Source organism: Microplitis mediator, chromosome 10 (assembly GCF_029852145.1).
Source record: "Microplitis mediator isolate UGA2020A chromosome 10, iyMicMedi2.1, whole genome shotgun sequence".
In the NCBI taxonomy this organism is placed as follows: Eukaryota; Metazoa; Arthropoda; class Insecta; order Hymenoptera; family Braconidae; genus Microplitis; species Microplitis mediator.
The window spans coordinates 10,030,817-10,043,690 of record NC_079978.1 but is presented as its reverse complement, the minus strand read 5'-3'; the positions used below and the strand labels follow the sequence as shown (position 1 = coordinate 10,043,690).

Below are 12,874 nucleotides of genomic sequence, written 5' to 3'. Positions count from 1 at the left end.
ATTCTAATTTACTGAAAATTTAATTTTTATAATTATTAATTTAATTTTTAGTGTGGTAATTTTTGTTACGTATAATTTTCTAACTGGTACAACAACCAACGATAATTTAGTATAAAGAATTTTTAATAATATAACAAACTTATTCAATGGGATGACAAAACCCTACAATTCTATATATCCCTGAAATTTAAAAATAACTGTAATTGTATATTCGAATCTATTCCTTTCCACTTATTGGGATAGATATGAAACTATATTGAGTAATAAAATCCTTTATTTTTGACAATAACCATAGTAAACATAATGTTCTATAGAATAGTTTATTCTGATGGGCATCAGAGCGTCTGCTGTGTAGTCACTGAAGAGTATCAAGCACCACCTCTTCCGTGTCCTCAAATGTAGGTCCTTGGGTCGCTCCTACCTGCTTTATTGGCGTTGCGCCAAGCATTTGATTCGTTTCTTCATTTGTTAGATTTTTTTTTTATCATCTCGATCCATTCAATGAGGGCTTTTTTTAAATTGTTCTACAACAACTCCAAGATTGTCAGACTTGAAATTTTTTTAATTTGATCTACACGCTGTAACGGATGATGGTGTACTTAGGTACGTTATACCTTGTCAACACATACACATGTGTCTCAACGAGACAGTTTTAAATGTTTACACATTGGCATATATAAAAGTGTGTATACATGTAAAGAAATACGGTACTCGAAGTAGTTCTACTCGACCCATACCTACCTAGTACATCTCTTCTCTCCTCTCCTGGGTATATATCTTTACACTCTCCTACTCTTTACACTTGTATATACGAGAAGTTATAATATATATCATATGGAAAAGAAAGAGAAAGAGGTCATGAGGTGAAAGAAGGTGAGAGACGGAGAGAGAGAAAAGTAGTAACGAAGCTACGGCGACCACCACGGGGTACACCTTTCTCCGGTTGTTGCTGCTGTTGCTGCTGCTTACCGCGAAGACGAAGAATCGCGGATAAGTCAGTCCTCACCGGGACACAGACTGAGGAAGTCATTTATACGCGTCCAAAGAAGTTACATGAAGTAATAGTAGTAAAAAAAAAAAACTTCATTTTTATTTATTATTTAAATGACAAATTTTTGGAAACGAATTTTTATTAATTTAAAAAAATACATATTTTAAAATCATTAAGGGTGAGTGGTTCGTGAAGGACAGTGTCCATGTGAGAAGAGAAAACGGATGTTGTTTTTTTGTTTTCTTTTATCTTATTATATATCTTTTATATTTAAAAAAAATATATTTATTACAGTATTTTAAAAAAAATAAATATTTGGATTTCTTCGTGAGTGTGTAACATTAAGGATAAGTGCTAGGGTTATTTACCATTGAGAGAAAACAAATAAATCCAATAAAAGAAGAGAGAAGAGCTAGTGGTATGGGTCGTGACATGCGGCCACCAGGTCGCAGACCTGATGGACTCTTCAAGTTTATATTTATTGCTGCCTTTTTACTTATTGGTCCTACATCTTTAGTTAGGACACAAGGTAAGTCTAAAGAAATAAAAGTAAAAATAAATAATTAAAAATATAGTATAATCATTATAATAATTTAAATAATAGATGATTTGGCAATATTACCAATTAGAAAAAATATATTTACTTATAAGAAAACTCACTGAACCGATCAGATTAATATGTATGATAAAATGCAATCCAGTTAGTCAAGGTATAATAAAATAAAAATATTTGAGGAATAAGAGTTGGCGAGAGAGATAGAGGTAAAGACACTTTCAATCGCGACAGCTGTTTTCTTAACGACATATTAACAAGGCAACCGATACACCAGTGTGAAAAGTAATGGCTATCTCTGTCTTGATATCTGAACTGCCGCTACTACTAAGTAACTTCCGGTGATTGTCGGTTGATTTAACTAGACTTACATGACATTAATCGATGTTCTTTAGAAAAATTTATAATTACCAATCGATTAAAACATTAATTCATAAATATACAATGTCATTGAAAGAAAAAAAATATATTAAAATTTTTTATTCTTATCTTATGTAAAATTATTCGCGAAAGTAGTATTAATATATTAGTTGTTATTAATATGCTTGAGAAAATCTATGAAGAAAGATAAAAATCTAATAAGAAAACTAAATATATGTTATAATAAAAAATTAATATTGTAATGCGCGCAAAAATAAATGTGTGACAAAACGAAGGAGACATTTAAATTGTTGACACGGTGGTTGGCCTTGCTTGACGTTGCTTTTTTTATTTTAAATCGCGGGATCTTTCACATTCACTCAGAGAGACATAAGAATGATCCAGAGGGGACAAATAGATAGCGGCTATTATCCGTTGCTATATGCACACTCAATATATATATATATATATCTATATATATATCTATATATATCTATATATATATCTATATATATCTATATATATATCTATATATATAGCTAAGAGACATTGCTTATGCGACTTGGCGGTGACAAAATCACTAGTGAATAATTCTAACATTTTGTTTAACCGAGTCCTTGATAGGCCGAGTTTAATTTTATATTTTTCGTTCAAGATGTAATTTATATATATTTTATAATAATAATAATAATAATGATAAATTCAAGATTATTGATGATTGAACTAGAAGTAAATTATGTATATAGCATATTAAGGTATTGGTCCATATGAATTTGGTATTGATCCATAGGAGTTTGTTTATAACTCGCGTGCGACACATTCACTTTTGCGTGTATACGTATTTATATATCAGGTAGAATTCCAGGAGCGTTTGACGATTACCGGGAGCAATAACGTCATGTCTTTACATCCAATTGGCAGGTGACATTCTTTAAATCATGCCACTCCTATATGTATGTGCAATCTATATAATTCTTTTTATAATGCATTCAATTTTTTTTTTCACCCTTTCTGATTCCCCACACTGGTGACTTTGGTCCTCAATAAAATAACATATACTCTTTTCTCGTAGTGTCTCTCAAGGTCTCTGCCTACTTAAATATAAGTTGCGAGATACGTTTCTCCATCGGGGAAAGTCGTGCATGCGCCAAAACGATCGACCGTGAAAGCTTACGATTGACTCGCCGATCGCGTTTTACTTGTGAATAAAAAACAAAAAGAAAAAAACAACTTATGGAATTTTTTACTTGGGTGTTTTTCTCGACATATTAGTACAGACCGGTGAAGAAATGAATATACGAGATAATTTTCTAATTTTGACATATTTTTTTACCGACTCAAATCTTAATGACTTTACGTGTAGATTTATCAAATTTCCGAGTATGGAATAAAATGTCATTAGAAGTAAAAAACGTTTACTCTCGCAGACGCTCCTGTGGGTTGAGATGAGGTAATAAGGAGCTACTTTCGAGTAATTGCTCGGATATGGCCAAAGGCTTGTAGGCAGTTGTTGTGATTCGTCTCAACATCAGACCAACTAACTTTTATACTCGTTCATTCTTTGCTCCTTTTTTGATCACATCAGTTTTCTCTCTTTTTTTGTTTGATTAATAAATTTTTTTAAACCAAACATGTCAGACAAATAAACAGAATACTACTTACTAATTACTACTTTATTAGATATTATTATTTTTTTTTATTATGCGTAAATAATTGAATTTTAAAAAAATTTAACTTCTAATACCTGATGATGACAGAGCTATTAAGCTTGAGATGGATAATCGCTCTGTTTACTTGAGTATAATAATACGTCTCTCCACTTCTTAAAGCCATTATTGAACCACGTACTCAGTTTACTCTAACAGTTTAATGACAGCATTAAGTAAAAAAATAAATATAAATAAAATTATATATTTACAAATAGTATTGCGTAATAAATATTATTGTGAAATAATAATGAAACTATTAAGGTAAAAAAAAGTTTGTATACAGTACAATACAATACAATATTTATTAATAGGAAGATGATATTTATTGATAAATGTAGACTAGGACAATAGAAGGTACAGTAAAGAAAAAAAAATCCTGATAAGCTCAACTCCATCTTTTATACAATCCAATGACAAACTACTAAGACCGTGCCAGTTCGCGTAATGTTATGCAACTGTGTTAAAGACGGAGCAAAATAAAAAAACACAAGGAACAAGCTTGGCCCCGTTCGATCCCGAGACTCGGCGGATTACTTGTGATTACGTGACTCGCACTCAGCAACCGAAGAAGTACAGAAAAGAGAAGAAAGAGAGTCGCCTGGTGTTGCAGCCTCGTTTCTCGATCACGGAAATTGGTTCGTCGTTTATTCGCTAGTAGCCCGTTACATAGTTTTGCACTACATAAATTCATCGTAAAATCTAAATCTTTTAATGCTTTTTTTTTTTTTTTTTTTTTTATTTTTTTTTATTTATGATTCTTCAATACCATATATATTATTTAATTATGTTAAACAACTGTACTATCAAAATTAATTTATTAATTTAGATATGTATGTATACAATAGCAATTAATTACGTACTAATATAATAACGTAAGAGTGGGAAATGGCCGTTCATTGTTGTACGTGAATGAACTGAATCGCATTTCATTGATGAATCAATTAGATACAATAGAATCAATCTCTTCGTATTTGTTTTACAACTTTTAAAACCTAGTCTAATAAGGAATTTAGTGGTATAGTATTAAATCTGTTGGAGACTAGACTTAATGTGTGCTAGATGGTTGTAGGTTCATACAATCCAAGTATTAACATGTGTAGACCTCAGTTCAATTGAGTAATTTAACCGTTAGCCCGACTTATAGTTGTTGGTTTAGTTCCGACGCTGAGTGAGTGAATGAGACAAAAAATGATAAATATCAGACGAAGAAGAACAAGTGGAAAAGAGGTCTCATGATGCGATTCCGGTGATCGGTCGCGCGTGCCTTTTTCACTTTACAATTATCATCATCATTATCACTATTAGTACTTTTGTGTATATACATTACTCATAGTCAATTGCGGTTCTTGTGGTTATTTGTGTTATTTACATCATGCCGACGATTTAAAATTAATTTCAAGATTTATTGAAAAAATAAAAAAAATTTACTTTTATTTAGGTATACAATGTCAGATATCCATTTTAAATTAAATTCTTTATCATTTCCTCATAGTCTGTATATCCTGCAATAAACTTCATCAAGTTAGATTGCATCTCGTGCTGCTGATGTAAATAGCAATTGTCTCATCATCATTAACTCAACCCCTCAACAATCTAAATACCGTTGCGACTTATTGTAGAAACGAAGATATACTACAGTTTTACTGTAAGATGAGAGTTAAGAATTTGCAGCAAAGAGTGACGAGAGAGGATTCGAAATGACCTTGGGCAGTCGTCACTGTACTTTAAGATGTTTACCAACGTTCTTCTTATCTTACTTGCACTTAATCTTTTCTCTCTCATTTTACTGCATGTACCGTTGGATTAATTCAGACGACTTAATGGCTTTGCAATTCACCAAAGGATTTTAAACGACGAAGGCACTTCGAAGTGTCGCTTTAGGCCGTAAACATTTCACTATAGTTCTTCCAAATAACTTCCGCCTCTGAAGAAAACGGATTAATGAATTAGTTATTACTGTATAAGACAAGTTACTACTTACTATATCTTTAGTCGTACATATTTGTATATATGTATTAATAACAACCGTTAAATAAGTGACGTCAAGTGTACAATAAAAACTCAAATAAATTTTAAAATAATAAAACAAATATTTTTATGTCCAAGAATTGGTAACATAAAATTTTACCACGTGTTATTTATCATCTTGATTATTATCTACACGCGAGATATGTTATGCATGTATACTAATAAATAAATAAACAAAAAAAAAAAAAAATTGAAATAGTTTTATAGATGTATGTGTATTTATCGCAGTCTTACACTCTCTAATAATTTGTTAAAACTTCTTGCTACTAGTTACAACCATCTGAATTATAACGGTATTTAATTCTATCAAGTGTCATGTTTTGATAATATTACATATAATATTATTGATGATCCTGTCAATCAAGTGAGCTTTTACTTAGAACGTAAATTACATTTATTTTATTAATATTTTATTTAATCGACGAAAAAAAAAAAAAAAGTTACTTAATAAATAAAGTTTTTTACATAAATATAGTTATGTAAATTTGTCATGATCAATTTATTACAAACGTGTGAATAATATACATGACAGAATGACATTTAGTGGAAATTAAAGATCGTCATTACTTCAGTGATTTAACGGGTCGTGACAGGCCAAAGACTGCAAGTATGGCGCGAGAGCATATCGATTTTACGCGCGATTGCAATCGTATTTGATGCATGAACGAAACTGTAAGACAAATGATTTATTTTAATCTTTATGGTACTATTCTTCATGTACTTATTACATATATATATATATATATATATATATATATATATATATATATATATATATATATATATATATATATACAGTCAAATTATATTACTCCGGTTATTTTTTTGTCGTCGGATCAACGGATACTATTCTTCCTTATTGTTGTTTTATTTTTTCAGTTATTAATATATGATCTATCATATCTTTAAAATATATTTTTTCAAATACATTAAATATAATTACACTGTATCATCAAATCGATGATAACTTTTAGATTAATTAAATAATTTATATTTGATTTAATATAGAATGTTCTAGATAGAAAACAAGTAAAAAAAACTAAGCTGAAGATTTATGTATAAATATATTGGCCACAATTAGGAAACAAGTATAGATCTATCAATAGATGAGTGAAGTAAATGGTATGAATGGTAGTCCGCGCCTTGTTTGACAGTATGTCCCTCGGATATTTGTGGCGTCAATGTCGGAAACGGGTCGGTCGAGTTTAATCTAACTGTAAACACCGGTAGAAAAAGGATTAATCGTAGTGTGACGAAGTTGGTGGTCGTTGCTCACCTTTCGCGTCTCCCCCATTTGACTCTATCGCACAATGCTTTCAACACTTTGTAGCGTATATACTGATGTGACGTGTATAATACATTCCTATTACTCTGTTTACTGTTGAGAATCTTATGTCTGACGTCTCTACGTGTAAATACGCGACATATAGTGACACACTGAACCGTTGAGGAATCCGGCCAACATGCTGTGTATGTATTTGTTCATAGTCCCGGTGTAGCTCAATCGAGGATAGCGAGGGTGGGAGTTTATTTGTTACATATATTCTTTTTCATTTCCTCTTTACTATAAAGTCATATGTGTTCACTTCTTTTTCTAAATATACAATTAGTTGTTTAAAAAATTTTTTTTCTTATGATGATGATGTACAAAAAAACAGAACAATTTTTTAAAAATATTTGATAAATGATAACGTTATGAAAGTACTGTAGCTTTTCTTTGTTAATTGATAAATTTCATTAAGTAATAAATTTCATGTTAATTGTTAATTTTTGTTCTTTATGAATTGAGAACGTTTGAAAGTTTAAGACGATGTTAACGTTGTCATTTCATTGACACTCGAGGAAGCCGTTATGTAAACGATTAAAATCTCTTTCCTATTCTTCGCTCGTTTTGTGTTCTCATTGCGCAAGAAATACTCGTTGATATAATCTGCAAAAAAAAGATTTAAAAAAAAATTTCTCTTATCTTCACATATATATCTCACACTTTTTCAGTTACCCGTGATGTAAAATGATATAAAAATACCACTATGTATACGCAGTAAATTAAGCCAATAAATTTTTTTGAATTTCTAACAAAACCATTGTTTTTGAAATAATGTTATAAATCTATAAAGATATAACGAAGTTACGATTTAACGATTAAAATTTTTAAAAATAAATGATTTAGGTTTTTCCGATACACTTCAAGTTGCTCTCGTTCTTGGTTTTTTTTATACTTTAAGAATTCTGGTGAGAAAATAGAAGCAAATCGCCGCTATTTCAATGTGAGTATCGTGTAAACACATACTTAATTCGCCATGGGATATATATATATATATATATATATATATATATATATATATATATAATGTACGATCATATCCCAGTTTCGGATAACGGTTTGAGGAGTAACCGTATTTATATGTACAATTTCTGATTCTTTTCATCAATTTTTATAAATTTATATTTATTTATTTGAGTTCCAATAAAAATTATAGTCAATTACATTGATTATGTAATTGCTAAAGTGATTGAATTTCCTGTAAAAAATAAAATAAATAAATTATCATTAATTTTTATATATTTTGCAATATGTACTCAAGCTTTAATGATCAATTTAAAAATTAAAGTTTTATAAATAAAACAGTTATAGTTTTATGACCTATGATATATTAAAACTATATTACTGAAACAGATTTAAATAAATAAATATTTAATTATTTAAATAAAACCATAGATACTGATAATTAATAATTAAGAAACAAATCAAGGACAAATAATTTGTGTATCAGTTGTATAATAAATAATTACTGTATAATAATTTAAAAAATAATGTGGGAGTACGTGGGCATCAGTTATATTACAGAAGAATCATCAGAGGATATATCCATCAAGGGAACGTGTCTTTGGTCTGGTTCCCGCGCGAAAGACACAACGTAGTGTAATGCACGTTCTTAATGGATGAATTGAGCATAGAAGCGTGGAGAAGCTGTAAGATTTCGCAAAAGCATCGAGCTCTATGGCTCACTACACTAGTAAAACTAATGTAAAAGTACTAGAGCTAGAGCTCAAGGGAGAGAGAGATAAAAAATGTTAAGAAAGAACGAGAAAATATCATGATGCACTCTGTTTACCACAATGAAGATTCATCGTGGACTATTGCACAAGGATGAAAGTATACATGTCGTTTGTTGTTTTTTAACACATTGCAGAGCAAATAATATAATAACTGTTGCGACAAGAAGCAACTGCTGCTGAAGATGTTACTTGGGATTAGGATAAAATAAAAAAAAAATTAATAATTAATAAAAACAACACAAATAAAATAACAAAACTAACTAATGGGGCTGATAAAAAAATAATAAGCCAAGTGGAAACATAATAAGTAATGAAAAAAAAAATAATAATAATAAATAAAAGAAGATAAGAATATGCATTTGTACCCACGTTTATCTTTCTACTATTCTTTCTTTAGAGTCATGAAATAATTCAGGTGGGATGTAAGACAGGTTCCAATTTATGTGTATGACTACTGTACTGATGGGTACCAATAATGCTTGCATATAATTTAATCTCGCCAACGTTTACTTATTTTTCTTATTATTATTATTATTATTATTATAATTATTCACTGATGTATATATTAAATAGTATATACTTGCGAATATGAATAATATTAAAAATAGAGAATATTGGAGGTGGTTTTATGATTCACCAAGATGACAAGCTTCTTTTAATAAATGAAAGAAAGTCCTCGAATTGCGAGGACATATCTATAATTATTATTATTATCTTTATAATGAAAATAATTAATTATTTTATTTATATTTTTTTACATGACATCTTTTACATTTTTAAATACTTATTAAAAAACAAAGTCATGGTAAACTTATAAACGGTATTTTTAACATTATAGTGTATTGAGTTGTATTTCCGTTCTTTATGATTTTACGATTCAATTTTTACAAGTTTCGTTAAAACCGTATGTATTACAATTGGCAGTTTAATGTGCTCGTTAAATTAAATACAAGATTTTTGTCGTCAAATATCGTACGGTTGTTTATAGATGATAAAATAAATATATATATATATTTTTTTTTTTATTATTTTGTCATTAATTAAATAATTTATCTTTTTTTTATTTTGTAAAGTAATTCGACTAAGTAAGTAGAGCAAATAGTGACAGGCAGTGAGCCAGAATTTCTGGTCTAGCCTTTTTTCTGACAAGTTTCTGTTATAATACAAAAACTTATGCCTACTTGTTAAAGAAAAAGTTTAATTCGAGTATCGATTGAAAAAAAATTGTCGATTTAATGTAATCTTTCGAGCAAAACCTACCGATTAAATGAAATTATAGATTAAAATCATGATAAAAATTAATGATAGATAAGCGTTTTAATAATTATAATCATCACATAAGTATATTTATTATAATAAAAAATTCAATAATTTATAATTGATGACTTATGGATTAGCGAATCAGTTAATAAAGAATCTTCTTCCAATGGAAATCGTTGAGAAAAGACATTAGATATTTATTAGGATTGACGTAACACGCGTACACTTTCCCCAGGTAAAATCGTCATCATCATCTTGTCGAGTTAACTCTCTCAAATAACCCACGACCTATCGTATGATGTGCGTTATTAATAAGAAAAAATTTTTGGGGCGCACATAATTATTAACTTGACGCTTTCATTTTTATGGATTTCAATGTTTTAAATAACACAGCTAATGACAATAATACATATATAATGATAGTTAAAAATAATAATTAAGACTTGTTGAGTTTTTAATCACTGTCATTGTTCTTTAAATACAATGTTACCAGAACAAAGTACATTTTATCGTTAACTATTATATTGACTCAGTGTTGTTGGTTGAAAGAGGGTCAGACTAATAATAATGATTGTCGAGAAGAGTACAAGTGCATGGTCCCGGTTCCAAGAGCTGACATTTCCCGAGTATTTTTTTTGGAATTATATATATCTACAAACTATAAATACATAGACTACATAAACATAGCAAAATAAAATCTACGAGACTCGTGACTCGGTCGATCGATCGGTATTTCTCGCGCGATTCAACGCAACCGATTTCTCTCTTTAGTAATAACTTCTATAAGTACAAGTTCTCACTCAAATTATATTCCCATCCTTGAAACGATGTTATCATCAATAAATATATTTTTGCTATCAAAATAATTAATTAAATGTAGACGGATGATTAATTGAATTTTGATCTCCATTATTTTATTTTTTTTATCCGATTAATCTTGATTAATTATTCCAAGTATTTTTTTTCGAAAAATTTTTAATATATTGCGCTAATTATTTCTATTTTGGATTGGACCAAAAATCTTTTGGATGCTTTCTAAAAGTGAAATCAACTTAGTACGGCATTTAAATACTATAGCAATCGAGTGACGGCGGAAGAAGGCGGTGCGGTATACAATCGTGTTGACGAAGCATAAGAAGCGCGTGTTCATCTACAAGAAACAACTTTTGTAGTCTAAAGTATCTTGCAAATTGATGGTCTTAGTATAATATACCTGAGACACTTCTAAGCCTTGACATATACTTTCCTTTATACTTGTTCTTTTTTTACTTTTATTCTATTCTTTCATTACTTCAATACTCATTTAGAATGTATATACATTTTATTGAAATAGAAATTAAATTTTCACGTTTGTTTAAGTTTCAATTTTTAATGACATTTACTTTAATTAAAAATATTCTCACTTTTCTATTATTCATTTAAAAAGAATAATAATTGTTCAAATTTTTTATTCTATTTTGTTTTCTTCGGATCCTACAAAAAAAAATATTTTAATAAGTTTATAAAAAAATGTTTTGAATACAACATAGCTGTTTTATTTTTTATTTTACATTAATTAATTATGAAATTATTCAAAAACTTGATATGAGAAATTTTATCTTACCTTTCCAAAATAAAAATGTTGAATAAATCTTGAATAATTAATTATCAAGCTGAAAAAAAATATCATAGTAAAAAGAATTAATTTGAATATAAAATATTTTTAAAATAATTTTAGACTTTTACGGAATGCATTAATTTAATAATATTTTATGTATACTGTAAGCATTCTCTTTTCAATCTATGTACAGTATTCAAGTCCATAAAATACATGAAGACAAATGAATCACATTATTATAACGCAAACATAATGATTTAGTGAATAGCAAATAATTTCTTTTTTTTCTCCATATCCATTTCAATTATGGTAGCAAAATTCTTAATGAAAAGAGACGTGGCTCACAATCGTTGCAAAACTTATAGACAGATATCCTTGTTTATCATGTATATGAAAACTTCTATTTGTTTTTCTCTGTCATTTGTGGTAGCAGTGTTGAAGGGACCGGATACTTGCGTTCAAGTATTGAGGCCACACAGGAGAGTTCTCCAGAATTGCTCGCGGTTTCACCGATACCACGGATTTATCCTTTACTTTGCTGACGCGTTACGCACTCTACTGCAACGTATAATAAAAATACTTCAGTGCGAGTATAAGAATCTATCTAGTATTTTTATTGAATTGATATTAGTGCAATCTATATACGTGCGGAATGTCTATCTATGTCTTTTAAATACATGGGAAAGCATTTGGCCGTTGACTTAACGTCTGGCTCACTTTACAATCTCGTTCATATCAAAGACGAATTGAGGTGAGGCTTGCGAGAGAGAAGGTACGTAGAGACGTTCACCTGCCATTTTACTTGAGTCATGATTATCCCAAGAATACGCCGACCGCTCCCTCATACATCTTGATGATTGTGAGAAATATTTGTCGTTTATGTAAATTATATATAAAGCGTCATTTATCCTCTTCTAATCGGTAAGATCGTACAATATTAATTAATATTATACTAGTATGTCATTTTTCGATAACATTAATTGGAAGAAATCAAAAAAAAAAAAATATTTTGGGCAAAATAAATTTGAAGCAATAAAAAATAAAATAATAAATAAAGTTATGAATACTTTTTATACATTTTTAGAAATTATTATCATTTAATGTAAATTGTTTAACTTATTCATGTAAATTTGAAAGTAACAAAATTTATTTTATGTTTATAATTCTCCTTATATAGAACCACGTGATTCGATCTACAAGACACAGCATCCTTAAAATTCAATTGTCGTGCGGAGAAGTTAGTTCGTTAGAAAGTCCCCTCGCAGTTTCACCTGTGAGTTAAACATTCTCCTATGTAGCGAATCCACAAGGAGAAT

The 12,874-nt window shown here is 29.2% G+C and overlaps 1 protein-coding gene across 3 annotated transcripts in view; it reads left to right on the top strand.

The window, feature by feature from the left end:
- The first annotated feature begins 1,011 nt into the window (after positions 1 to 1,011).
- LOC130676677 (uncharacterized) overlaps positions 1,012 to 12,874 on the top strand; it is a 48,413-nt gene continuing 36,550 nt past the window's right edge. For 2 of the 3 annotated variants that reach the window (XM_057483097.1, XM_057483095.1), the window contains exon 1: positions 1,012 to 1,520. In XM_057483097.1, the coding sequence (XP_057339080.1) occupies positions 1,412 to 1,520 (109 nt within the window). In that variant the 5' untranslated portion in view covers positions 1,012 to 1,411. The remainder of the gene's footprint in view (positions 1,521 to 12,874) is intronic. The other variant, XM_057483096.1, reaches the window with a different exon arrangement.